At 49.4% G+C, this 26470-nt stretch overlaps 1 protein-coding gene across 5 annotated transcripts in view; it reads left to right on the plus strand.

The window, feature by feature from the left end:
- The window catches only part of HIRA (histone cell cycle regulator), a 74348-nt gene extending 51328 nt beyond the window's left edge, over positions 1–23020 (plus strand). For 4 of the 5 annotated variants that reach the window (XM_067699915.1, XM_067699918.1, XM_067699917.1 and 1 more), the window contains 10 exons: positions 3299–3503; positions 3851–3955; positions 5505–5653; positions 7359–7520; positions 7646–7704; positions 7902–8007; positions 9232–9354; positions 9712–9878; positions 11601–11689; positions 22289–23020. In XM_067699915.1, coding sequence (XP_067556016.1) covers positions 3299–3503; positions 3851–3955; positions 5505–5653; positions 7359–7520; positions 7646–7704; positions 7902–8007; positions 9232–9354; positions 9712–9878; positions 11601–11689; positions 22289–22405 — 1282 coding nt within the window. In that variant the 3' untranslated portion in view covers positions 22406–23020. The remainder of the gene's footprint in view (positions 1–3298; positions 3504–3850; positions 3956–5504; positions 5654–7358; positions 7521–7645; positions 7705–7901; positions 8008–9231; positions 9355–9711; positions 9879–11600; positions 11690–22288) is intronic. The other variant, XM_067699916.1, reaches the window with a different exon arrangement.
- Positions 23021–26470: the final 3450 nt, after the last annotated feature.

Consider the following 26470-nt stretch of genomic DNA (forward strand, 5'->3'; position numbering starts at 1 on the left):
TTCTTCCAGTTCTATCAGTTTTTCCACATGTATTTTGACACACTCTGTTGTTAGATGTATGCATATTAAGGATTGCTATGTCTTCTTGGAAAATCGACCCTCTTATCATCATATAATGCCTGTCTTTATTCTTGATAATTTTCCTTACTCTGATGACTGCTTTGTCTGAGATTAATACAGCTACGCCAGCTTTCTTTTAATTAGTGTTAGTGTGGCATGTCCTTCTCCATCCCTTTTTTTAAAGAGTAGACTTTTTTTTTTTGAACAGTTTAAGGTTCACAGCAAAATCGTACAGAAAGTACAGAGAGTTCTCATATACTCCTCTGCCTTAACTATTGACATCCCACATCTGAGTGATACATTGGTTACAACCAATAAAACTACACAGACACATCATTATCACCCAAAGTCTATAGTTTACATTAAGTGTTCACCTTTGGTGTTGTGCATTCTGTGGGTTTGGACAGTGTATAAGGACATGCATCTACCACCATAATGGTATCATACAAAATAGTTTCACTGACCTAACAATCCTCTGCACTCTGCCTGTTCATCCCTCTCTCCTCCCAACCGCTGGCAATAACTGATATTTTTTTTACTATTTCCATAGTTTTTTGTTTTCCAGAATGTCATATAGTTGGAACCAGCCTTTACTTTTAATTTATGTGTCTTTATATTTAAGCTGAGTTTCTTGTAGACAACATATATGTGGGTTTTCTTTTTCATTCTTTTTGTCAGTTTCTTTTAATTGGTATATTTGGAATATTTGTATTTAAAGTGATTATTGATATAGTGAATTAATATCTACCATATTCTTAACGATTTTGGTCTCCCCCTTTTTCTTCTGCCTTCTCTGGTTTTAATTGAGCATGTTTTTGGTATGATTCCATTTTCTCTCTCTTATATTATCTCTTAGCATTATCTAAGAATATCTTAGATAGTAAGATAATGTGTCTCTTCCATTGTCTCTCTTAGCATGTCAACTGTACTGCTTTTTAAATTTTTTTTAGTGGTTGCCCTACAGTTTGAAATAAGCATTTATAACTAAATACACTTTCAAATAATGTTATAATGCTGAAGAGTAGTGCAGGTGCCTGTTAACAAAGTATTCCCAATTCTTTCTTTCCAAGACATATAACATTGCTACTGTTTATTTCACTTATCATCCAATACATTGTTGCTGTTACTAGTTTGAACAAAAAGTTATCTTTTACTTGTGTGTGTGTGTGTGTGTGTGTGTGTGTGTGTGTGTGTGTGTGTGCGCGTGTGTGTGGCCTGTGGATTTTAGTTCCCCGACCAGGGATTTTTTTTATAATATGATTATGTTCTATTTTTTATTTCTTATTTAGAGAATGTGATTTGTTCTTTTTTTAAATTAATTAATTAATTAATTAATTTTGGCTGCACTGGGTCTTTGTTACGGTACTCGGGCTTCTCTAGTTGCAGTGCTTGAGCTCTAGAGCTCACGGGCTCAGTAGTTGTGGCACATGTGCTTATTGTGGTATGTGGGATCTTAGTTCCCCAACCAGGGATCAAACCCAGACCCCCTGCATTGGGAGCAAAGAGTCCTAACCACTGGACTGCCAGAGAATTCCCAAAAAGTTATCTTTTAATTAAGAATAAGACAAATAAAATTCTTACAGTACTTATTCTTTCTCTAGCACTTTCTTCATGCAGATCTGAGTTTTTGACCTGTATCATTTTCCTTCTCTCTGAAGAACTTCTTTTAACATTTCTTGCAAGGCAGTTCTGCTGGCAACACATTTCCTCTAGTGTCTTTTTGTTGTTTTTGTCTGAGAAAACCTTTATTTCTCTTTCATTTTTTGAGATATAATTTCAGTGGGTACAGAATTCTAGGTTGGTGGGTTTGTTTTTAACACCTTATATGTTTCACTTAAGTCAGTTTTTGCTTGAACGGTTTCTGAAGAGAGGTCTGTTGTAACCTTTATTCTGTCCCTTATTAGCTGAAGTGTATTTTTCCCTCTGCTTCTCTCAAGAGTTTCTGTTTGTCTTTGGTTTGCTGCAATTTATGTTATGTGTAGGTAGGTGTGGATTTTTTGATATTTATTCTACTTAGTGTTCTCTGAGCAGCTGAGATCTGTGGTTTGGTATCTTTCATTAATTTTGAAAAAGTCTTAGCTATTATTATTATTAAATTCTCTCTGCTTATATGATCCATCTGTTCTTGTGTGTAGTCCTGATTTTTCCATTAGAGCCCTTAACATATTAATAAGTTATTTAAAAATCCTGGCCTCATAATTCCAAAATTGCTGCCATGTCTGACTCTGGTTCTGATCCTGCTTCATCTTGAGACTGTTTCATTTTGGGTTTTTGTTTGATTTTGTTTTGTTTTGCCTTTTATCGTGTCTTGTAATTTTTGTTGAAACCTGGACGTAATGTACTAAGTAATAGGAACTGGGGGTAAAAGGTCTTTAATGTGAGGTTTTGTTTACCTGGTAAGAATTAGGTCTTATTTACTGTCTCCTGAAGCTGCAGGTGTTAGAGGCTTCCATTTCTTCTGGTGTCTTTGCTTTTCTCTCCCTGTTTTCCTTGAGTTTCCCTAGAAACTCCTTGTTAAATGGAGTCTGTGTCTTGCAGTTCTCTTAGTTGTGATCTAGTGTTCTTATTACACAGGGGCCCTGTTGATTTTGTGGGGTATTGGGGAGGAGAAGCACTCTCTAGTCTCATGATTGTCTCCTGTGTTGTTGTTGGGCCAGAGTCCCTGGCCTATGACCTTCAAGAGAGTTTCTTAGTGCGTGTGGAGGGGGGCTAGGCTGGAGTTGGTTGATTGCCCTGCCCCCAGGTCACATCATACTCAGTAAAGTAGTTTTCCTTGGGGGAAGGCTTTTGTTAAGGAGAACAGGACTCTGGGTATGTTTCAGAGTGGTTGCTTTCCCCTTCCTCAGCCCAAAGCATATGGGAGGAGCCCTCCATTCCTGATCTCCACCCATCACAACTGGTAGAGCTCCTGGAGATAAAACTAACGCAAGTGTGGGTGCCCTCCTCCCTCCCTGGTGGGGGCTCCAGTCGGTTTTATGTCTTCGCCTTGTCTCCAGTTGTCAGGGCAGCTGTTTCTCTGGTGGGTCTAAGAAGAGTTGTTGGTATACAGGTTTTCAGTTTTCCTCTTATTTTAAGAGTGAGAATGACGACTCCCAAGCAGTTTGCATCTTAGAGCAGAAACCGGAAGTCCTCTCCTACTTTTTTAATTTATTAACTTTTGGGGATGAGTATGGATTTTATTGATTATCATGAAACTGGTAGTCCTGTGGAAAAGCCACGGGTGTCTGTGTTTGTGCAGGTTGAAAGAGCAGAGCCTTGTGAAGGAGCTGCGGCCCCGGGATGTCCTGGAGAGCAGCAGTGACAGCGACGAGAAGGTCCCTGTGGCCAAGCCCTCCTCACTCTCCAAGCGGAAGCTGGAGCTCGAGGTGGAAACGGTGGAGAAGAAGAAGAAAGGGCGGCCTCGGAAGGACTCGCGGCTCATGCCCATGTCCCTGTCTGTGCAGGTGAGGCTGGCGGGCCGGTGCTGCCCCCGGCCCACCTCCTGAGCTCGGTGTGGGAGCCTGCATATGCCCTGGGGAAGAAGGGGGGCCCCGCGTGCCTCATCGGTGTGGGGAGAGCTGGCGTGGACACGTATACCTCCAGAACTGCCCCGACCCACCCAGAGTCCTTGAGCCCCTCCCTGGGGTCAGCTGCCTCGTCTCTGCAGTAGGGGTCTCTGTAGCGTTCATCTGCCCTCACAGAGGGTGGAAACACCCAGGTAGTAGGCCCAGCCTCACCTCTGGTGACTCACCTTTACCTGGCACTGCCCTCCAGTGCAGGGCAGGGCTCAGGGACATCTCTGCTCTTGCAGTCCCCAGCTGCCCTGACCGCAGAGAAGGACGCCGTGTGTTTGTCTGTCCCAGCAGCTGCGCTGAAGCTGCCCATGCCGGGCCCCCAGAGAGCCTTCACCCTGCAGGTGAGCAGACCTCCGCCTCCCTCCCTCCCAAGCCTGCACATTCTTTTTGTCCGCCTGCCCACCCCCACCCCCTGGGGGCTGTAAACCCTGAATTGTCACAGACTTGGGGCTGCTTTCAAGTGGCTCTCTATCACCTTCTGGGGGAAGTTGTGGCTGAGCAGAGCAGCCACCCAATCTTAACAAGAAGGCTGGCCTCTTCTCTGGGACCCCTCACTTCCCCATCCCCCACGCCTCTCCTCCATGGCTTTACCCTCCATCTTCTGGGTGCCCAGCTCCTTCAAGACCTGTCCCAGGTGTTCCTTCTCCTGGAAGCCTCCTCGATCTCCACTCTTGGCCGTGGGCTCAGCCCATGGGACCGTGTGGCACTGGTCTGTCTCTTGACCAGCCTGCTGGCCTGTCCACTTCCCAGTGCCCAGTGTGGGGTCATCATCAGGGCCTTTCAAGGTCTCGAGTGGAATCTTCTAACTACGGGCTTGTTCAAAACACAGATCTACAGCAAGTAGTCCTTTATCCCCAGAGGCCCTCTGGCCGCTCAGCCCAGCACCCGTACCAGGCCTTGCACGCACCGTCATCTCCCACCCTCTATACCTCAGCTCAGGTTCATGTCCTCGGGAAACCCTTTAGAACCCCACATGCAGGTGGGCTGCACGCTGCCCCAGCCCAGGCTGCCCCTCAGGGCTGCCAGGGGGCAGGTGGACAGGTCCTTCTGGATCTAAGGGTGGGGTCCCCTGGTTCTTCTTGCACAAATCCCCCTCCCAAACTCAGCCGGCCCCCGTCACCCCAGGGCCTTCCATGCGGAGTCCTGTGTGGGGCTGTTCTTGGTTTCTGGGGGCCCAGCCCCCAGCCACAGCCGACCCTCCACCCCAGCTCACACACTGTGTGGCCACACAAGTACGAACCGCTCACCTAGGTCCCACGTTGGGTATCTGCCTGTCTGCTCCCCAGACACAAAACACGAGGCTGAGCCCGTGTGGAGCTGGTGCTGAACTGCACACGTCTCCCCACGCTTTTCTGGGGACACTCCTATCAGTGACACTGGGCTCCAGTGTGCATGCCAAGGTGCACTGCCAAGGAGCTGGAGGGCCTAAGGGCTTTCCAGACCTTTCCTCCAAGTGCCGACACAGCCTCTGTTCTGGCCAAACCTGACAGTCTTTGAAGATCCTTCAGTTAGGAGTCAGGAGACCCATGTCCCCCCGAGCGGGCTGGGGTCCTTCTGTGCCGTGTTCTCTTGGCCAGTTGCTTGCCTTCTCTGCATCCTCCCTTGTGAGAGGAGGTGGTGGGATCCGGAGGCTTCGAGGTCTTTAGCTGTGACACCAATTCTCTGCTCCACTGCACAGAGGACAAGGTGGACACCAGCTCCTGGGACTTGCCCTGCCCTGGGGGCTGCACGTTGGGACCTCTGGCCCCCTGTCCTGCCCTGTGACCACCCCACCCCCAGCCTGCTGTTGGCCGGCAGCTCTGTTCCACCCTTGCGTGTCCTTCCCTCTGTCCGTGGCCCACGTCTGAGGCCACTGCTGCTGAAAACGTTCTGTTTGCTTCTCTCCCCCAGGTGAGCTCCGACCCCTCCATGTACATCGAGGTGGAGAACGAGGTGACGGCCGTGGGGGGCATAAAGCTGAGCCGCCTGAAGTGCAGCCGGGAAGGGAAGGAGTGGGAGACGGTGCTCACCAGCCGGATCCTCACCGCTGCCGGCAGCTGGTAAGAGCAGGGGTCTCCACCCCACTGGCATTTAACGTAAAGCAAGACCCCGCACTGCGCTGTGGGGTACTGGGCTGTCCTGGGAGGTGGCCTGTCTGAGGGAGGCCTACGCCTAGCCTCGCTCGGGACTGAGCTGGTGCCTGAGTCATCCGAGTCCCTGGGGCACCCCATGAAGGTGGCACCATCACCCCCGTGTTACAGGAGAGGAAACTGAGTACTGGAGGGTCACCTAAGCCCCCTGGGCATTTTAGTCAGATTCCTGAAGTCTCCATTTCCAGGCCGAGCTCTGCCTGCCTCTCTCTGACCTTGACTGGCCTTTTCTCTGGACCCCAGGTTTTCATCTGAGGAAGTCAGCATGGACTTCTGACTGTCCTCAGAGTCCCAAGGCCAGCCCTTTCCAGATCTGCCCTTTTGGGGGAGACCTGAATTCGGTGGTCAGTCACCCAGTGTCTTTCCACCACCCCTGGAGGTGGCCCCGCACATGCTCCATCTGGAAAGAGGACCCGGGGACGTATGGCCCCAGTCGGGATTGTGTGCTCAGTACCCCTACGAGGGTCTTACAAAGCTTTCAGCTTAGATTTGGTCGTTTTCATTAGGCCCGGAATCCTTTATCATGAGGCTGCATGTGAAACACTCTCACCAATGTCTGTGACCCTGGCCCTGAGCGAGCCAGGTGCTGGGCCTGGACGGAACCACCGTTCTGTTCCTCCCTCCGTCCCCTGGGGCTCCCCCTTCGTCCCTGGTCCCAAGGCAGTTGGCACGCCCCAGCTGGGGGCCAGGTGTGTCAGCACAGCCTCCCCATGTGACCTAGAGGCTGCTGGAGAGTCCGGCCAAGCGGCCAGCCAGGCCCCAGCCCAGCGTGCAGACTTGCCCCCGGCACCGCAGCTCCAGAGGTTCGGCATCCCTGGCAGCGGGCTTGCTGCAGGTGCACCCTGACCACAGGGACGAGCAGACAGAACACAGGGACTCTTCCTTGGCTGACCTCGCTGTGAGCTGGCTGCCCGTGTGAACCGTAGGCGCCGGCTGGCGGCCCAGAAGTGATTTGGAGCAGGGTTCCAGTGGGCTGCTGGGCCGGACCTTGCTGTGCTGGCTGCACGCCTACTCCCACTGCCTGGGGTCTGAGGCTCTGGCCTCACTCTAGGCTTGCTCTCACCCCAGGAGACCCCACTAGGAAGGCAGAGCCTGCTTGTGCCGGGCAGAGCCAAGGGGCCTAGTGGGTGCTCAGAGGAGAGACACGAGACTGCGCCGATACACTCGTGGTGAAGCCTTCCTCGCTCAGGGAGCGACATGTCTCTCCCACCCTGGTCTCGAAGGCCTTCTGAGCACAGCTGGGCGCCCCCTGTGGGAGATGCACCCTGTCGTCCCCACACTCCCCCCGGCCTGTCTGGGCAGAGGCCTCCCAGGGCCCCTCTGGCTGGTCTCAGCTACGAGTCTGTCGGGGGGGGTGCTCTGCAGCTGCTCCCGAGCAGTGAGGTCTGCTTCCTGGCTCACTGTCAGGGCCGCTGGTCCTCGGGCATGTGCTCCCTGGGGGCAGTTCCGTGTGAGTCCAGAAAAGCCTGAGCCACCACATGGGGGAGAGGACTCCATCTCCAGGCAGAGGTCTCCAGTAGGCACCATCAGCTCTGCCGCCCACCTGGCTCTGTCCCTGCATCTCGGGGCCACCAGAGCTCCCAGCCCCCCTGATGCCAGCCCCCTGCTCCCCCAGTGACGTGGTGTGTGTCGCCTGTGAAAAGCGGATGCTGTCCGTGTTCTCCACCTGTGGTCGACGCCTCCTCCCTCCCATCCTGCTGCCATCCCCGATCTCCACCCTGCACTGCACTGGCTCCTACGTCATGGCCCTCACCGCCACAGCCACGCTGTCCGTCTGGTGAGAGGCAGGGCGGGAGCGGCTGTGCGGGTGCCCCTTGCTTCAGGGAGGGTCGCCCCCCCCCCCCCACCGGCACACAGGCCCTCGGGCCCGGCTGGAGGGTGAGCTGCTCCTCTCTCCCCCAGGGATGTGCACAGGCAGATAGTGGTGGTGAAGGAAGAGTCCCTACACTCCATCTTGGCAGGTGAGCTTGGCCGGGGGCCGCCCCATCCCTGGGGTGGGATTGGGGGCGGGCAGTTCAAGTCCAGGTCTGGCACAAAGGGCTCTGCTCAACTGAGATGGAGAGCAGACTCTGGGGTCCCTTCTGCATGGCTAGAGCTGCGGGAGCCATGGCGCCCGCTGACGGGAATACGCTGGAACCCCTTCTTGGTGTCTCCCTAGGAAGTGACATGACGGTGTCACAGATCTTGCTGACGCAGCATGGAATCCCCGTGATGAACCTGTCGGACGGGAAGGCCTACTGCTTCAACCCATCACTGTCTGCGTGGTAAGCACGCCGCCCTGAGCCCTGCCCCATGGAGGGTCCATCTGAGCCAGAACCCAGCACAGCCAGCAAGGGCCCTGCCTGGCCCGCTTCTCCTGGGAGTCTGGCCAGAGTGGAGGCCACAGTGCAGCCCCCATCCCTGCCGGCCCCCTGCCTCTCTGCCCTCAGACCCGTGCACAGGGACGCTGTCCTTCCCCTCCACTGTTCCCCGGGGGTCACTTTGTCTGGAGCAGACATTTGAACTTTTATGGTTGTCGATGAGTAGTTCCAGCCTGGCCTCCGTAGGTGCCGTCAGCTTCACGGCAGCCTCATCCAACCCTGCTGTTTTTGTAACTTAGTCGGAGCCAAGGGACACTTCCGACTGCCTTGGTGCATTAGTGGGGCTGCACTGTCACTCACCACGTGTGAGGTCTGTACCTTTGCTCTGTCCATTTTGGAGTCCTTTTCTATATTTGTAAAACCTCTTTTTTTTTTTTTCTGCCGCACTGCACGTCTCACGGATCTTAGCTCCCCAACTAGGGATCGAACCTGGGCCCCCTGCATAGGAAACATGGAGTCCTAAGCAGGGAAGTACCTGTAGAACTTCTTTGTACATCAGAGATCTTAACCCAGAGTTAGGAATGGTGTACCTCGTGTACCAGCCAATCAGAAGTTTTCTCTTGCCTGCACCTTGCTCCTTCAGGCCCAAGTGTGCCACCATCCAGCCTGTCTCTGTTAAGGGTTGCCGGACACAAGTTTATCCTCAGACTGAGATCTCTTTCTTGAGTTAAAAAAAAAAAAAGCAGCAACCCTCAAAATCCCCACTCCCTGCTCCTCCAAATTGCAAAATATCGTGTATTGTATGTGATTGGTATAATAATGGAAACAAGCTGGTTATTTGAGAAGGGAAATGTGGACTCTGTAGGCACCAGGCTGTTTTTAAATTGTGTGAAGGGTCCAGAGAATGTGAAGCGCTGATGCCTGGGATGCTGTGTGAGCTCTGGGAGGCTGGACGCCGGGACTCCTCAGCTGCTTCCAAGGGCCGCAGCACATGGGCTCCCAGACAGACTAGCATCCCAGGCATACTCGCCCCCTGCCCCCAGGACCTAAGACCCAGGGCCAGAGTGTCCGAGTAAGGAGGCCCCACATGGGCATACAGGGACCTTGGCTCCCTCAGTGCCCCTCGCCGCCTGCCTCTGCTGGGCCTCCTGGTTTCCCTGAGTTCTGCTCCTGCCTTTGCCTCCCCAGGAACCTGGTTTCTGACAAGCAGGACTCCCTGGCCCAGTGTGCAGACTTCAGGAGCAGCCTGCCACCCCAGGACGCCATGCTGTGCTCGGGACCCTTAGCCATAGTCCAGGGCCGCGCCTCCACGTAGGTGACCCGGGTGCAGGGGAGGCATCCGGCTGGCTGTGTGGACGTGGTCCCTCCGAGGCCTGCCTTCTGACTGCCTGAGCCCAGCGGCACTCACAGGGCTGGGCTGGGGCTGCCGAGGGCTGGGAGCCACAGTGAGCACTGTCTCAGGGTGCAGGGTCACAGCTCTGTCACTTCAAGACCTGGGCGGCAGTCTGAGGGGCTGCGGGTCATGGATCCCCATGTTGGGCTGCACTTTGGGTGGGGGCCTGGGCTGCTGGCCTGTCCCCTCGGGGGCTAGATGGGAGGTGCAGAACAGCAGGACCTGGGGGCGGTTGGGCTGCCGTGGAGTCTGATATCTGCCCCTCCCCACCCCAGCAGCTCGGGGAGACAGGCAGCCCGGCTCTTCTCCGTGCCTCACATGGTGCAGCAGGAGACCACCCTGGCCTACCTGGAGAGCCAGGTCGCTGCAGCGCTCACCCTGCGCTCCAGCCACGAGTACCGCCACTGGCTTCTCCTCTACGTGCGATACCTCGTGAACGAAGGTGAGCTTCCCGGTGGTCCTTCTGTCCTCCCGGGCCCCACTCAGTCCCCGTCCCAACGGGACCCTCCCGAGGGCCCGAGTGTCAGGGCCCAGGTGCAGCAGCCTGGGCTCTGTCCTCCCTCCCGGCTTCCCGTGGTTGCCCCCTGGGGCCCTGCCCTCCCGCTCCCAAGTCAGTGAGGTGGGCAGCTCAGCAGGTGTCCCACCCCACCACGGGCTGAACCGAGCAGCCCCTGAGGCCACAAGGATTGGCGGCAGGAGGGTGTGGGGGCAGAGGACTCACAGACACAGGCTCAGCTCCCCCTGACCTCGTTGCCCCCTCAGAGCATCGGTGGGCCTGTACCTCTCTTTCTCCTGCCTGGAAGGGCCAGCTTGCTTTCCAGCACCTCCCCTCGGCCCTCCAGCCCAGCTTTCCCCACCAGGGCTCTTACACCCATGTCCCCGTCCCAGGATCCCCCTCCTTGCCCCGCCCCACTCCTCCTGTGGGTCAGCAGACAGCAGGGTGTTGGAAGACGTGACCTCCCACAGCCTCTTGACTCCCTGTGAGGCAGGCGTGGTCTCCGGCCTTGCCAGCTTCCCTCCGCTTGAGCTTGGCCTCCAGGGCCGTGGCCTGGGGATGGCCCTCCCCAGTTCTCCCTGTGTCACCACACAGCCTGGGCCTGGTCACGGAGCCGGCACCCCCACACCCTCTCCTGCCTTTCTTGCTTTGCTTTCAACTCCTCCCCTGTTTTGTTCATGATTTAGAGAAAACAAATTAAGTACGGAAAAGACAGAAAAACTTGCCCGACCTCTATGGGTATAACTCGCAGAATTCGCCCGTCATGTTGCCAGACCCCTCCCCCACAGACCCCAGGGATGAGTTCAGTATGGACTCATCCCACCCAGACTTAATAAACACTCGGTGTTCCTGCAACCTTGTGCCTCTGCCGGGCACTCAGGTCACGTGTGGCCTCACCCCCGTATCCCCGGAAAGCCTGCCTCCGGCTCCTCTCTGGTTTCCTCCATCCTGGGTTTCAATTCACTGGGGCTGCCCCTGTAGGGGACACCTCACCTCCACCGCTTGCTTCTCTTTCTCCATCTTCACGCGCCTATGGCCCAGGGCCCGCACAACTCCCCTACCCTCTCTGTCCCTCCTTCCTCCCCGCGGGGAGGAGGACTCGAGCTTCACAGGGACACCAGCTCTCCTCTAAGCATCCTCAGGTTCCACCCTCATCACTGGCTGATTTCCTCCATTCCCTGTGGCCTCGGCTGCCCCCGATTCTGCCTCCAGTGTGGCTGGCGCTCCCCCCGGCTGTGCCATAGCCCCAACTCCTCCTCCGTCTCCTCCGCCCAAATTCATTCCCACGCCCATCTTCTCCCGAAGGACACCACCTGACCCTGCGCATCTGCCCCCACCTCCTCTCCAGTAGGCCCCCTCAGCCCACTCCCCTCCTCCCACAGCCCCCACATTCTCCACCCCCTTGGGGGGTCTGTCCCAGAGCTTCCACGTCTCGTTTTCCCTGGCCCAGCACACAGCAGCCACTGCGTGTGTTTCCCGGGATTGGGGGGGTGAGTCAGAGCCTCTGCTATGGCCTCTGAGCGCTGAACTGAGACAAGGAGGCAACAAAGTGAGTGTTTGTTCTTTCTGCTTTGATGTACACAACAACTTAGCCTGTTCTTGACTTTATTTCTTTTTTTAATGTGTTCCTATTTCTGTTTTGTTTTGTTTTTTGTTTTCTGTAATTAGGGTTTGAATACCGACTCCGAGAAATATGCAAGGACTTACTGGGGCCTGTTCACTCCTCCACTGGAAGCCAATGGGAGTCAACAGTAGTGGTAAGTGCCACTTTCCTTTTTGCCACAAGAAATCTCTCCTGAAAAGTAAAGGTGGAAATTGAAAAGTAAGCCAAAGTGCTTTGAAATTCTTCCCTGTTACACTCTTCCAGCACACTGCCGGCATCAGAGAGAGGGCGAGTTGCCAGCCCACCCACCCTGGCAGGAGCCCTTGGCATCAGGGGCTGAAGGAGCGTCCACTCAGCCACATGCCTGTGCTGGGAAAGCTGCCTGCCGGGGGCTGTGGATTTGTTAGTAGTGAGGCTCATAGTCCGGTCAGGAGGCAGACGTGAGCGAGTAAGCAGTTCAGTCAACAGAGCGATGACGGGTGTGCCTGGGAGAATGCGGCGGGGAGACCTCGGAAGAGGACTTTCAGGATGAAACCCCAGGACAGGAATGAGCCTGCTCCATGGAGACCGGGGAATGTGCTGGTAGAGGTGACAGAAGTGCAGAGGGCTTGGCCCATGGAGGCCACTGTGGTTGGAACATCGTTGGCAGAGGAGAGGGTGTGACGTGAGTCCAGAGAGGGCAGGAGGTGGATCCCTGGGACCTTGTGAGGAGCTGGGGTTTAGTCTAGGGCAGCGGGAGCCGCCAGAGGAGTTGGCGCTGATGTAGCAGAGCAATCAGGACAAGGCAGACCTGGCAGTAGCTGAAGACAACTTGGATCCATGTGGCAGCCACAGAGAAGGGAGAGGAAGCAGATTCAAGATGTATTTTGGAGGCAAAACCTACAGGACTGGGCGGGTGGGTGGTTGGATGTGGAGCAGGTGAGGGAAAGAGAATAATGAACATAATGAAATTGCACAGGTGAGACTGTGGCTCACACAAGTGGGTAGAGTGCATTGATCGACTTGGGCAAGGAACAGGTTGACGGGGAACTGGGGGCACGGTTCACTCCACTGCTTCACTCAACCGTTGGGCAGCTGCCGGTGGAGCCCCACTCTGGCCAGGTGTAGCTCGGCAGCCGGCTGCAGCGAGCAAGGCTCAGGGGCCCCGCCTTCATGGGGACAGAGGCAGATTGGAGACAAATGAGCAAGTACATGTAATGTGTTGATGGGGATGGGTCCTGTGAACACCAATGAAGAGGGCAGGGGTGCGGAGTGCTGATGGGGTGCTGTTTTACATCCAGTGATTGAGGAAGCACTGACTGATTGATAGAGATCAGAGGAGGTAAGGGAGGAAGCCCCACAGATATCTGGGGGAAGAACATCCAGGCAGAGGGAAGAGTGAGGACAAAGGCCATGAGGTATGAGGGCTCGAGTGTAAAAGGAGCAGCTGAGCAGAGTTGATGGAGGGTAAAAGAGGTGAAAGATTGGAGGGTTAGTCCTGGGAGGACTCTGGAGGTCTTGGTGTGTACTTGGCCTCCATTTTTTATTTTGTTGCTGTAGATGTTAATTTAGTTGGTTACTAGAATCCTAAATTCAAAATCAATTCTCTTTAGAGTTTTGAAGGTATTGTGCCACAGACTTTTAGCATTTGCTGCTGTTGCTAAAACTGCCGCCAGTCCGATTTCCATTGCTTTGTAAGTTCTTTCGGGATCCTGCCTTGGTGCTTTCAAGTCTCACAAAGCTCTTGGTCTATGTCTTTCATTCATTCTGTGGACTTTACTTAGAGGCTGTCTTTGGTTATAGCTTCCCTTTCATTTCCCTCATCATCAGAGAGATAGCATGTCCTCCCTTCTGCTCCATCATTTTTTATAGTTCTAATTCTCCTTGAAATTTTCATTTTAGTCTTTTGAGCACAGTAAGCTTAGTTATTTTATTTTAAAATTGCATGTCTGATAGTCCTAGTATCAGGAGCCCTTGTGGGTCTGTCTCTATTGCCTATAAATGTTTCTACTGGTTCTCGTTCACGTTATCTTATCTCCTCAAGTGCCTGGTTATTTTCAGCTGTCTGCTGGACATGGTATTTGAAAAATTGCTTGTAGAAATGGCTTGAACCTCAGGTGATGTGGCTTTTGCACAGGGCATTTTATTTGCTTTGGTGCCAGCTCTTAAGGCACCCGCTCTGCAGGGTCTCAACCCGGTCGGGATGGAGGTTTTCCAGGCTGCCTGGGGACTTCTCAGAGCTGGGCACTGGCTGGTGCAGGGGCTGGTTTCCTTCCAGTTTACCCTTATTCTAGGGTCGGGTCATCCCTTGGGGATACCAGCACAAAGAAGAGGTGGTTTACCAGGGACCCCCACCTTTCATGGGCCTTAGGCCCCTGCTTTGGTCCCCTGGGCTCTCAACTCTGACAGAAGCCCACTCAGCCTCTTCCTGATCAGTACATGTTCCCAAGGCCAAGGTGTCCCTCTGAATTCCTGCCTTCCCCCACCCCGGCTCAGTCCTTCACCCCAGCACATTAGCTCCTGGAGTTCTGCTTCTGCTTAACCAGCTTTGTCCCCTGTCCTCAACAGGAAGGGTGTTCGGAATTACCTGCAGTAGTCGAGCTGTTTCCCAGCACACCTCACCTCTGGGGAAGCCTGACAGGCCATCTGCTTACGGGGTGGGGGAGCACGTGTCTGACAAAGCCCTACCCTTGGCCGGGTTGTGGGGCCTCACTCTGTGCCCAACTGCCACTCTGGGGGCCTGAGCCCAAGACGTTAGCCCGAGCTCTACATAGAGGTTCTCTGTCTCAGCCTGAAGGTGGGCACTCTAGGCCAAGGTGGGGCAGGGAGCACAGGCAGGCCACCGGTTACCAGCCATGCACCCTCCTCTCCCCCTCCTTCCTGCTGTTCTTGCTGACCCCAAGCTTTGTCCAGGAGAGCCTGTGGCTCCCTTCCCAGGAGCACCATCAGTGCAATGCTACCTGCTTTTTACCTCTGCCAACTGCCTAAAACCACTGGTCTGCTCGGGGTCCCAGTATCCATGACAAATGCTTTCAACTGCAGGTAAATGATACCCTGTCTAGTGGTGGCTGAAGTAGTTTTATTCTATCCTCCAAAACAAGTCCTTTGGAGTTAAGTGGAGGTCTGTATCTCTGTGATTCTGTTGGCCTCTCCCTCATGTCATAAGATGGCTTTCATGTCCAGTTGAAGGAAGGAAGCCAGTACCAGTAGCAACCACCCTCTTAAAAGGAAAGCCAGCCTATGCCTCACAGCAGCCAGTAGACCACTTGGACACCCCCACTGGGAGGGAGGTCAGGAAGGCAAGCTGTGAAGACTATGGCGGGGAAGTCTTGGAGCAGGTCTGGACAGAGCCAATTCCTGCTGTCTGCCACATCCCCTTCTGGCCTCAGCGCTCTTCTGAATTTATGCTTTTTTTTTTTAATACGTCTTTATTGGAGTATAATTGCTTCACAATACTGTGTTAGTTTGTGTTGTACAACAAAGTGAATCAGCTATATGTATACATATATCCCCATATCCCCTCCCTCTTGAGCCTCCCTCCCACCCTCCCGATCCCATCCCTCTAGGTGGTCACAAAGCACCAAACTGATCTCCCTGTGCTATGCCGCTGCTTCCCACTAGCTATCTGTTTTACATTTGGTAGTGTGTATATGTCGATGCTAGTCTCACTTCCCCTCCCCGCCCTGTGTCCTCAAGTCCATTCTCTATGTCTGCATCTTTATTCCTGCCCTGTCACTACGTTCATCAGTACCATTTTTTTTTTTTTTTTTAGATTCCATATATATGTGTTAGCGTACGGTATTTGTTTTTCTCTTTCTGACTTACTTCACTCTGTAGGACAGACTCTAGGTCCATCCACCTCACTACAAATAACTCAATTTCATTTCTTTTTATGGCTGAGTAATATTCCATTGTATATATGTGCCACATCTTCTTTATCCATTCATCTGTCAGTGGGCATTTAGGTTGCTTCCATGTCCTGGCTATTGTAAATAGTGCTGCAATGAACATTGTGGTACATGTCTCTTTTTGAATTATGGTTTTCTCAGGGTATATGCCCAGTAGTGGGATTGCTGGGTCATATGGAAGTTCTATGTTTAGTTTTTTAAGGAACCTCCGTACTGTTCTCCATAGTAGCTGTATCAATTTACATTCCCACCAATGGTGCAGGAGGGTTTCCTTTTCTCCACACCCTTTCCAGCATTTATTGTTTCTAGATTTTTTGATAATGGCCATTCTGACTGGCATTGAGGTGATACCTCATTGTAGTTTTGATTTGTATTTCACTAATAATTAAGTGATGTTGAGCATCTTTTCATGTGCCTCTTGGCCATCTGTATGTCTTCTTTGGTGAAATGTCTATTTAGGTCTTCCGTCCATTTTTTTTTTTTTAATTTATTTTATTTTTGGCTGCATTGGGTCTTCATTGCTGCGCACGGGCTTTCTGTAGTTGCGGTCATCGGGGGCTACTCTTCGTTGCAGTGTGCAGGCTTCTCAGCGTAGTGACTTCTCTCATTGCAGAGCACAGGCTGTAGGCACGCGGGCTTCAGTAATTGTAGCACATAGGCTCAGTAGTTGTGGCACACGGGCTTAGTTGCTCTGCATCATGTAGGATCTTCCCGGACCAGGGCTCGAACCCGTGTCCCCTGCATTGGCAGGCGGATTCTTAACCACTGTGCCACCAGGGAAGCCCTTCTGCCCATTTTTTAATTGGGTGGTTCGTTTTTTTGATACTGAGCTCCTTACTGTCTCTTCATCTTGATATGGGGAGCAGAGGGGGTGAATTGAGTATGAGCCCTCTGCCTTCTTGTTGAGTTTCTTTGTGAACACTCTCATGGTGAGAATTGGCCATTCAAATGAAACTGGTCCTCAGGATGGCTGGGAAATGGAGCTGGGGATGGAGCGTGCTGCCAACGAGCAATGCTGACTCTAGATTTAAGAGCCACTTGTATTTCCTGTTGAAATATGTTGGTGTCATTTGTTTTTCTTTTTGGTTTGTAGGAATTCTTTATATTTTGGGAAACTTTGTGATATGAGCTGCCAGTGCACCTCAGGGGACCCCCAAAATCCAGGTCTCTTTCCCTCAAAGATCACGGCTCAGTGTGTACAGGAGGGAGACAGTAAGCAGAGGGTTGGGCACTAAGCAGCCGTCCTTCAGGTGCGTGCGTGGCTGCCGGCCTCTGAATCCCCAGCCGGACCCTGCTCTTGGGAAGCCTCCGTCTGCCAGGGTCTTCAGTGTAGGACCTGTGACACTGACCTGAGAAGTGGTGATGAGCTGTGTCCAGGCTGGTGCCTGAAACACAGCACCATCCATTTCTGAGAGCCCAGGCTGGGAGGTGGTACTGGTGGCTATTGGTATTGATACCAGCCACACCAGCCTTCCAGCCAGAGGGCACATCCTCTGTCTGGTAGTTTGCCCCTGGTGCCACAGGCAGACAGAATGTTTTGCTTTGCTTATAGCAGTTTATTTCATTCCCTTTCATTTTTTTAAATAGCGCTTTTCAGGTTTTTTTATTTTAAATTCATTTTGAATGATAATGTAGCCACATACTTCAAAAATTAAAAGGTACAGTAGTTTTGAAATAAGTTTTGAAATCAGGAAGTACGAGACTGCACATCATCTTTTCCAAGATTCATATGGCTATTTGGGGTCCCTTGGGATTCCATAAGAATTGTAGGATGGATTTTTCTATTTCTGTGAAAAATGCCGGTAGGATATTGATAGGGAGTGCATTAAATCTATAGATTGCTTTTGGTATTATTGACATCTTAACCATATTAATAAGTCTCCCAGTCCATGAACAAGGGATGTCTTTCCATTTATTTATATCTTCTTTAATTTCTTTCAGCAACATTTTGTAGTTTTCAGTATACTAGTCTTTCACCTCCTTGGTTAAGTTTATTCCTAAGTATTTTGTTCTTTTGGAGCTTACTGCAAATGGAATTGTTTTCTTAATTTCTTTTCCAGATTGTTGGTTGTCAGTATATAAAAACGCAGCTGATATTTGTGTGTTGATTTCATATTCTGCACACTTGCTGTATCCATTTATTAGTTCTAACGGGTTTTTTTGCGGAATCTTTAGGGTTTTCTACATATAAGATTATGTTGTCTGCAAACAAATAAGTTTACTTCTTCCTTTCAAATTTGGGTGTCTTTTATTTCGTTTTCTTGCCTCATTGTTCTGACTAGGACTTTTTAGTATTATGTTGAATAGAAGTGAAAATGGGGCATCCTTGCCTTGTTCCTGACCTTAGAGCAAAAGCTTTAAGTCTTTTAACACTGAGTATGATACTAGCTGTGGGCTTTTCATATGTGACCTTAATTTTACTGAGATAGTTTCCTTCTATTACCAGTTTTTAGTAGTGAAGGAGTGTTGAATTTTGTCAAATGCTTTTTCTGCATCGATTGAGATGATCTTCTGGGATTTTTTTTTCTTCATTTTATTAATGTGGTGTATTACATTGATTGATTTTAGTTTCTTAAACCACCCTTGCATTCCAGGAGTAAATCACACTTAGTCATAGTATATAATCCTTTCCATTTGCTGTTAAATTCTGTTCGCTAGTACCAGTACTGGTACCAGTCTGCAGCCTGTTAAAAACCAGGTCGCACAGCAGGAGATGAGTGGCGGGCAAGCGAGTGAAGCTTCATCTGCTGCTCCCCATCACTCCCCATCGCTCACATTACTTCCTGAATCATCGCTCGCATTACTGCCTGAACCATCCCCCGCATTACTGCCTGAACCATCCCCCCATCACTCCCATTACCACCTGAACCGTTGCTTGCATTACCACCTGAACCATCCCCCCCATCATTTGCATTACCGCCTGAACCATCTCCCCCATCACTTGCATTACTGCCTGAACAATCCCCCCCATCATTCGCATTACCTCCTGAACCATCGCTCACACTACCGCCTGAACCATCCTCCCCATCACTCCCATTACCTTCCTGAACCATTGCTTGCATTGCCTCCTGAACCGTCACTCCCATCACTCCCATTACCACCTGAACCATCCCCCCATCACTTGCATTACCACCTGAACCATCTCCTGCATCACTTGCATTACCGCCTGAACCATGCCCCCCACCACCACTCGCATTACTTCCTGAACCATTGCTTGCATTACCACCTTGAACCATCCCCCCCATCACCCACATTACTTCCTGAACCATCTTCCCCCATCACTTGCATTACCACCTGAACCATCCCCCCATCACTCGGATTACTTCCTGAACCACTGCTCGCACTACCGCCTGAACCATCTCCCACCTCCAACCCCCAGCCCGTGGAAAAATTGTCTTCCACGAAACCGGTCCCTGGTGCCAAAAAGGTTGGGGACCACTGCACTAGTATTTTGTTCAGGACTCATCAGTGTTCACAAGGAGCATTGGACTATTTTCTTTCCTTGTAGTGTCTTTGTCTGGCTTTCATGTCAGGATAATGCTGGTCTCATACAATGAATCTAAACATGTTCTCTTCTCTTCAGTTTTTTGAAAGAGTATGTGGAGGATTGTTGTTCATTCTTCTTTAAATTTTTGGTAAAATTCACCAGTGAAGCCATCTGGTCAGTCCTGGGCTTTTCTTTGTTGGGAGGTTTTTGATTACTGATTCAGTCTCCTTGTTACTTATAGGTCTGTTCACATTTGCTATTTCTTCATGATTCAGTCTTGGTAAGCTGTGTATTTCTAGGAAGTTGTCCATTTTATCTAGGTCATCCGATTTGTTGGTGTACAGTTGTTCATAGTATTCTCTTATTTATACTCCTTTTATTTTTGTGGCATCAGTTGCAATGTCCCTATTTCACTTCTGATTTTCGTTATTTGAGTCTTCTGTTTTTCCTAGTCCATGTAGCTAAATGCTTGTCAATTTTGATGATCTTTTCAAGGAATTCATTTTTGGTTTTATTATTTTCTCTATAGTTTTTCTGTTCTCCATTTTACTTATTTTCTGATATGTATGATTTTCTGCTTGTTGGGTTTAGTTTGCTTTTATTTTTCTAATTTTGTTAAATGCAATGTTCTGTTATTGATTTGATTTGTGAATCTTTCTTTGTAGATTTTTATAGCTATAAATTTCTCTCTAGCCAGTGCTTTTGCTGCATTCCAGTATGTTGTGTTTTCATTTTCATTTGTCCCTAGATATTTTTAAATTTCCCTTGTAATTTCTTCTTTGAATCATTGATTGTTTAACAGTGTGTTAATTTCCACATATTTGTGTGTGTTCCAGTTTTTCTTCTGCTGTTGATTTCTAGTTTCATTCCATTGTGATTGGAAAAGACACTTTTATGATTCAGTCTTTTTAAGCTTATTGAGACTTGTTTTGGTCTGTCCTGGTGAGTGTTACACATGCACTTGAGAAAAATGTATATTCTGCTCTTGTTGTGTGGAGTGTTCTGCATATGTGTGCTCTAGGTCCAGTTGGTCTATACTGCTTTTCAGGTCCTCTATTTCTTATTGATCTTCTGTCTGGTTGTTCTATCCATTATTGAAAATAGGATATCAAAGTCTTCTGCAAATTGTAGGACTGTCTTATTTCTCCTTGCAGTTCAGATAATGTTTGCACCATGTGTTTAGGAACTCTGATGTTTGGTGGGTATATGTTTATAACTGTTACATCTTCTTGGTCAATTGACCCTTTTATCATTATACAGTGTCCTGTGTCTTATAACAATTTTTGACATAAAGTCTATTTTGTCTGTTATTAGTATAGCCATCTCTTTTCTATTTTGCTTATTATTTACATGGGATATCTTTTTGATTCTTTCACTTTCAACCTGTGTATATCCTCCTTTAGATCTAAGTGAGTTCCTTGTAAGCAGCATATAGTTGGATCCTGTTCTTTTATCCATTTTTTGATTAAGGAGTTTAATCCATTTTCAACATGTGCTGTATTTCTACTTATGCTATACAAGACTGCTTTTAAATTTTTTAATTTCCCTAAAAGTTTCACTCCTGCTTCTTTCCACAACCTTAGACATTCTGTTGTATTCTACCTGTATCTCTTGACCCCAGGTTCCCAAGGGTTGCAGTTCCCCTGCTGCTTTCACACGCCACAGTGCTCACCACTGCCTTTCGCAGCCTCCATCCTGATATCTATACTATGCTACTGTTCCCATCAGTACTCTCCATTCATTTAGGTTTTCTTTAATGCCTTCCAGTAAGGTTTTTTAATTTTCAGCACATAGGCCATACACATCATTTTTAGAATTATTCTTAGATATTTTATAATTGTGAGTATTCTAAGTGATAAGTTGTTTTATGTTTTCTGATTATTCATTGCTGCTGTACATATGCATTTGACTTTGGTATATTAATCACCAGCCATCTTTCTACACATTTCTATTATTTTTATTAATTTGTCCATTAATTGTTTTGCATTTTCTATGTGGTTTAAACAATGAAGTCATCTCAAATAATCTTTTTATTTCCTATTTTCCAGTTCTAAGTTTTCTAATATTAAATTCTCCTTGATTTCCAGGATAAACCCTACTTGGTCATGAGTTGCCATCTTTTTTTTTTTTTGGCCACGCAGCACAGCCAAAAAAAAACACTTTATTGTGAATCTTGGTATGTCTTCCTTTGTAGGTAATATGTTCTTGTACTTTCGAAATTTTCAGAAATTTTCTGTCTTTTATATCTGAAAATTCTGTATATTTCATTCTAATGTGTCTGGTTATCAGTTTTCCCATATATTACTTGATCAGCACTCAGTGGAGCCTTTCAACCTAAGGCCATTCGTTGTTTAATTATGTGAAATATACCCATATTACTTCTTTAAATATTTCCTTCTCTCTTCTTTCTCTGTCTCCTGTGGGATCCATTATGTGGATATTGGGCCTACCTGCTGCGCTCACCTGCCTTTGTAGGCAATGGTACAGTTTCTCCTCTTACAGTTTCCCCTCTGCCTGCCTCCCTTATGAGTGTGGGCTGCTCCTCTATCTGACCTCACTCTGACTTGGTCTTCAGCAGTGTCCAGTCTCCTGCTAATCCCATCTCCTTCAACCACTGTGTTGTTCAAACTTGGTATCTACACTTGGTTCTTTTCTATAATTCATCATCTTGTTACCACACTTGTTTTAACATATTGGCCCTTCTCTTCCAGTGGTCAGTGCTGTCAGTTGATGGTTTTCCCTTTGCAGCAGCCGTGCTCCTCAAGGGTCTGTGCGGTGGAGACCCTGCATGGCAGTGCATGTTGCAGGAGGGCCCAGGCAGACATGGTGCCACCCAGGGTGGAGGAGGCATAGGCAAGAGCTGAGGACAGAGACTCCAGGACTGTAAAACCAAGGCCAGTCACTGTCACCCAGGCACCTCCTCGCCCCTGGCCTTGACCTCACGTCCCTGGAACACATTCACATAAGGGAGTGGTCCCTCCAGGATAGCCGTCTGCCTGGCCCTCTGCCCTGGTAGCCTTACTTGCATTCTGCTCTGGAAGGTCAGGCTACTCTGGCCACTAACCAGTGCAATCAGAGGCCAGCGGTGACTGTGCCAGCAGACTTAGGGGACACGGAAGAGCAGAACCTACCTGGTACCCACCCTTGAACTATGTCCCTCCCTGGGCCCTGCCACTCCACCCCATGCGCCCAAGCTCAGCTTTTTTAGCTGTCCCAGGCCTCCCAGCATACAGAGAAATTGTTCTCATCCATCTATGGTTTCTCCAGGGGGTGCCCATGGGGCAGATGGGCACAAGGGTCTTTGTTGGGTCAGGGAAACCCCCACAGTCTAGCTCTCCTCACTGTCAGTTGCACTCAGCTGTCACTCCTCTATCCGCAGGGTCTGCGGAAGAGGGACCTGCTGAAGGAGCTGCTGCCAGTCATCGGGCAGAACCTCCGCTTCCAGCGCCTCTTCACCGAGTGTCAGGAACAGCTCGACATCTTGAGGGACAAGTAGCCTGCCCAGCCGCAGCAAGGGCAGGGCCACACTCTCGCCACTGAGGACACACAGGTCGGCCTCTTATCTCGCTGGGCTACGGATGAGGAGACACTGGCAGGAGGTGGGCTGTCCTACACCAGTACCGGCTCAGCCCCTGGGCACACTTCCCCTGTGTCCTGGGCCTGTTTCTCCCTCAGGGGGAGCAGCTCTGCCCGCAACTCGTTCCTCCCTCCAGGACCCCGGTGCAGAGCTGGAGCTCTGCCCAACTGCCCTGGGACCAGTGAGGCAGCCCAGGCCTGCCGTCTCCAGCACGGTCCCCAGATGGACACTAGCCCTGCTACTGTAGGCGCCGTGCTGCTCCAGCTATGACGAATGAGCCATTTGTGAAAGAGAGAACCCTGAGACGTTAGCGTATTATGCAGTCAGTAGACTGACCTGAGACCTATGTAAAAAGAAAGCCTATTCCAACACATGGACTATTTTTGTACTAGAATTTGCTAACTTGTAATATGGAATTTTCCTTTTGGCCAATAATCAGGATTTCCCTATAAGTCACTTGGACATTGGTCACTTGTAGGAAATTTAAACTCTAATTATGACAGCTACATTGAAAAATAATTGTACTGAAATTAACTTGTCTATCTTCATTTAGTTTTAATTTTTAAATGTTTGTAAAAAGAGACTTTTGGGGGGGATGGGGCAGAGGGTGGGCGATTTCTTTTGTAAGTGTAAAATAAATGAACACGCATTGGATACCAAATGGTCCTGACTTCCCCTGCCTTTTCCTTCTAACTTCCACCTCCCTCCCCTGCACTGTGAATCCCTCGCCTTTGATGTCATCTGCTCCCCCTGCCCCTTCATGCAAAAAGTCATTTCACAGCATGGAGTCACTTTCCTGGTCGTGCAGCATCTCAGGCTGAGCTGGGCGAGCGGGCTGGCCACCGTGCACCTGTCTTCTCCCAAGCCAGGTGGAGAGGTCCTTGGTTCTGTCTGTGCTGTGCTATGGGTCTCTGATTGTGCTGGGCACCAAGGAAATCATGTAAGGAAGTCCATAAATACAGACTTGAGTTTTCTGAAGAATTATCTGGAAGCTGGGATTTTCTTAGAAAGTGGTCCCGATGCTGACCCACAGGAGAAGAGACAGCCAGAATCAGAATCCTCAAGCCTGGTGAAGGCCAAGCACCTTCTCCCCAGGGTCCTGGACCTCCTCGGCACCTCCCTGCCAGGTGGCCATCCCATTGCCTGTCTCACTCAGAAGTCACGTGGCTGCATGAGAACCAGGCACACCTGCATGCCTGACAGAGCCAGCACACACACTGCGTCTGGGCATGGACACCCAGAAGCCAGGCTACAAGTGTGAGCTTTTCGCTGAGGAATGAGCCAGAGATGCTGCACAGGCATTGAGAACTCTGGAGCCCCAGGATGCACGCAGCCTCGGGACTGACAGGCCTGCCTGGGATCCAAACCAGGAAAAACGTGGGCCTCACTTTTCAGCTGTCAAAGGGAGGTGAGGTTAAGAAAACGTGCATGGTTGTGAGGACCAACTGGGATCACAGAGGCAAAGTCATGGCACTGAGCACATGTTCCCGTGAATAAAACTTTGACAATCAAGTGTTTTTATACACTACTATTTGGACAGGAGAGGAGACAAACAGCAGAAAGACTGGTTGGAAACTTCTGGTTCCAGCCAAGATGGATTGACAGGGACCAAATTGACCCTTCTGCCTGAAACAACCAAAGGAACCAGTCAAAATACATGAAACAATGGTCTCAAGGCACTGGATATCAGAAAACAAAGGACAGTGATCCCTGGGAGATGGAAAGCAAAGAAGATGAGCCTTGTGACTGCCCCAGCTTCCTACCTGGAGAGAGAGTTTCCAGGCTGCAGCAAAGGGAGGGGAAGCTGAGGTAGAGCCCAGCAGGATACTTGAGTTGAAGACATGAAGCTGAGAGCCCAGGAAGACCAAGGCAGCTAGAGTTTTCAGGACAGAATCCCAGAGAGGAGAGAGCTCCATGGAGAGAGAACCCTGGAGCTCAGCAGAGGGAGTGCCTTTGCATATTCAGCTGCATACTGATCAGTGCTTGTGTGATGAGGAAGTGACTGAGGCCAGGCAAAGAACCATCTGAAAGGATTAGGGTGACAATTGTCTAGTTGTCACCCAGGGCTGGGAATAGTGCCTCTTCCTACCAACAGGACTAGAAAAACTCATAACTCACAGGCTTGGGATAGAAGAGTTACGCAGGAAGTCTTGCCTCAGTTTTGGAGAATAATTAGAGCACTGCTCCAGATCCATCTAACAGAAAATAAAGCAAGACCCAAAAGGATCAAATTGTTTCCAAGTAATTAATTACACTGCAAACCAAAGTTCCAGAGAATTTATAAGAATACAGAGGTACCCAGCATCCAACAAGGTAAAGTTTACAGTGTCTGGCATCCACACCAGGCATACAAAGAAGCAGGAACACAATGCAAAATGAGAATAAGCAATCTTACTGATCAGTCAAAACTGGCCCAGAAGTTATACAGATATTAGAATTAGCAGAGAAGGACATTAAAACGGTCATTATAACACTACTCCTTATGTTCAGAAAAGTTAAGTGGAGACATAGAAGACCGTAACAAGGAAGTTGCAATCAAACTTCCTAGAGATGAAAACGTGTAACATGGAGATGAAAAATGTGTGGAATAGGATTAATGACAGATTAGACATTGCAGAAAAGATAAGTGAACTTGAAGGCAGAGCAATAAAAATGCTCCAAAACAGACAATCCAAAGGAGGAAAGAACAGAAAAGAGCATCAGTAAGTCATGGGACAACGTCAGATAGCCTAATACACAGGTAACTGAAGTCCTCAAAGGAAAGGAGAGAGAAGGTGGTGGTAAGAAAAAATATTTGAATAAATAACGGCCAAAAATTTGCCCCACCCTTCCTGCTGTCCCTTGTGTCCCTACAGGCAACCTCTGTGCCACTGTGCCCTCATCCCTACCATAATGCCATGCCTGCTGACCTCCCTACGCCTGTCCACTGATGCTCCACACCTTCCCACTACCTCTGCCTGCTGAACTTGTTTGCACGCAGAGCACTGGGTGTATTTTCCTGGGCTGTATCTCCCTGCCTCTCTCCAAGTTCTTACCTGATCCCCTTAGGCCCCTCCCAGCTTCAGCCTCCAGATCACCTGTGAGAGGAGTCAGAGCCCTTTACACATTAGGCTGATGCTGTGGGAGGTTGTATATACCTGCAGCAGGTACACTGAGGAGATAAGGCAAAACCCATCATCTCTTTCCATGTTAAATCTATTATTCCTGTTCTCTCACATATATGGCAAATATTTTCTCAGTTCATCTTTAAATTTTATTTGTGTGTTAATTTAAGCTTTTAATTGTGAAATTTAATTTTTGTTCTTTTTTTAATATAATTTTTTTTTAATATTTATTTATTTGGCTGCTCCGGATCTTAGTTGCAGCTCATGGGATCTTCGTTGCCATGTGCAGGATCTTTGTTGTGGCATGTGGGATCTTTTAGTTGTGGCATGCAGGATCTAGTTCCCTGACCAGGAATGAAACCCTGGCCCCCTGCATTGGGAACACGGAGTCTTAATTGCTGGACCACCAGGGAAGTCCCTAATTTTTGTTCTTTTGTAACTTATTTTTTTAACCTTAGGACACTTCACCAGATACCTGGATGGCAATTAAAATAAGCACAAAAAAAGATGTTCAATGTCACCATTTAGAAAATGCAAATTAAAACCACAGTGATATAACAGCACATACCTATTAGAATGTCATAAAGTTAAGAATATATATAAAATACTGAGTATTGAGGATGTGGAGCAACTGGAGCTTTCATGTATTGCCAACAGGAAGGCACAGTAGTATAGTCACCTTAAATAGTTTGACAGTTCCTTGCAAAGTTAAACATACAGTCATCAGAGGACCCAGGTATTCCACTCTTAGGTTTTTGTTTTTGTTTTGTTTTTAAAGATACATAACATTTTTCATCACAAGGATATCTCATGTTTCCCTTTAAAAAAAAAAAAACAGCTTTACTGAGATAAAATTCTCATAACATGTAACTCACCTATT

Source organism: Pseudorca crassidens, chromosome 12 (genome assembly GCF_039906515.1).
Source record: "Pseudorca crassidens isolate mPseCra1 chromosome 12, mPseCra1.hap1, whole genome shotgun sequence".
Lineage (NCBI taxonomy): Eukaryota > Metazoa > Chordata > Mammalia > Artiodactyla > Delphinidae > Pseudorca > Pseudorca crassidens.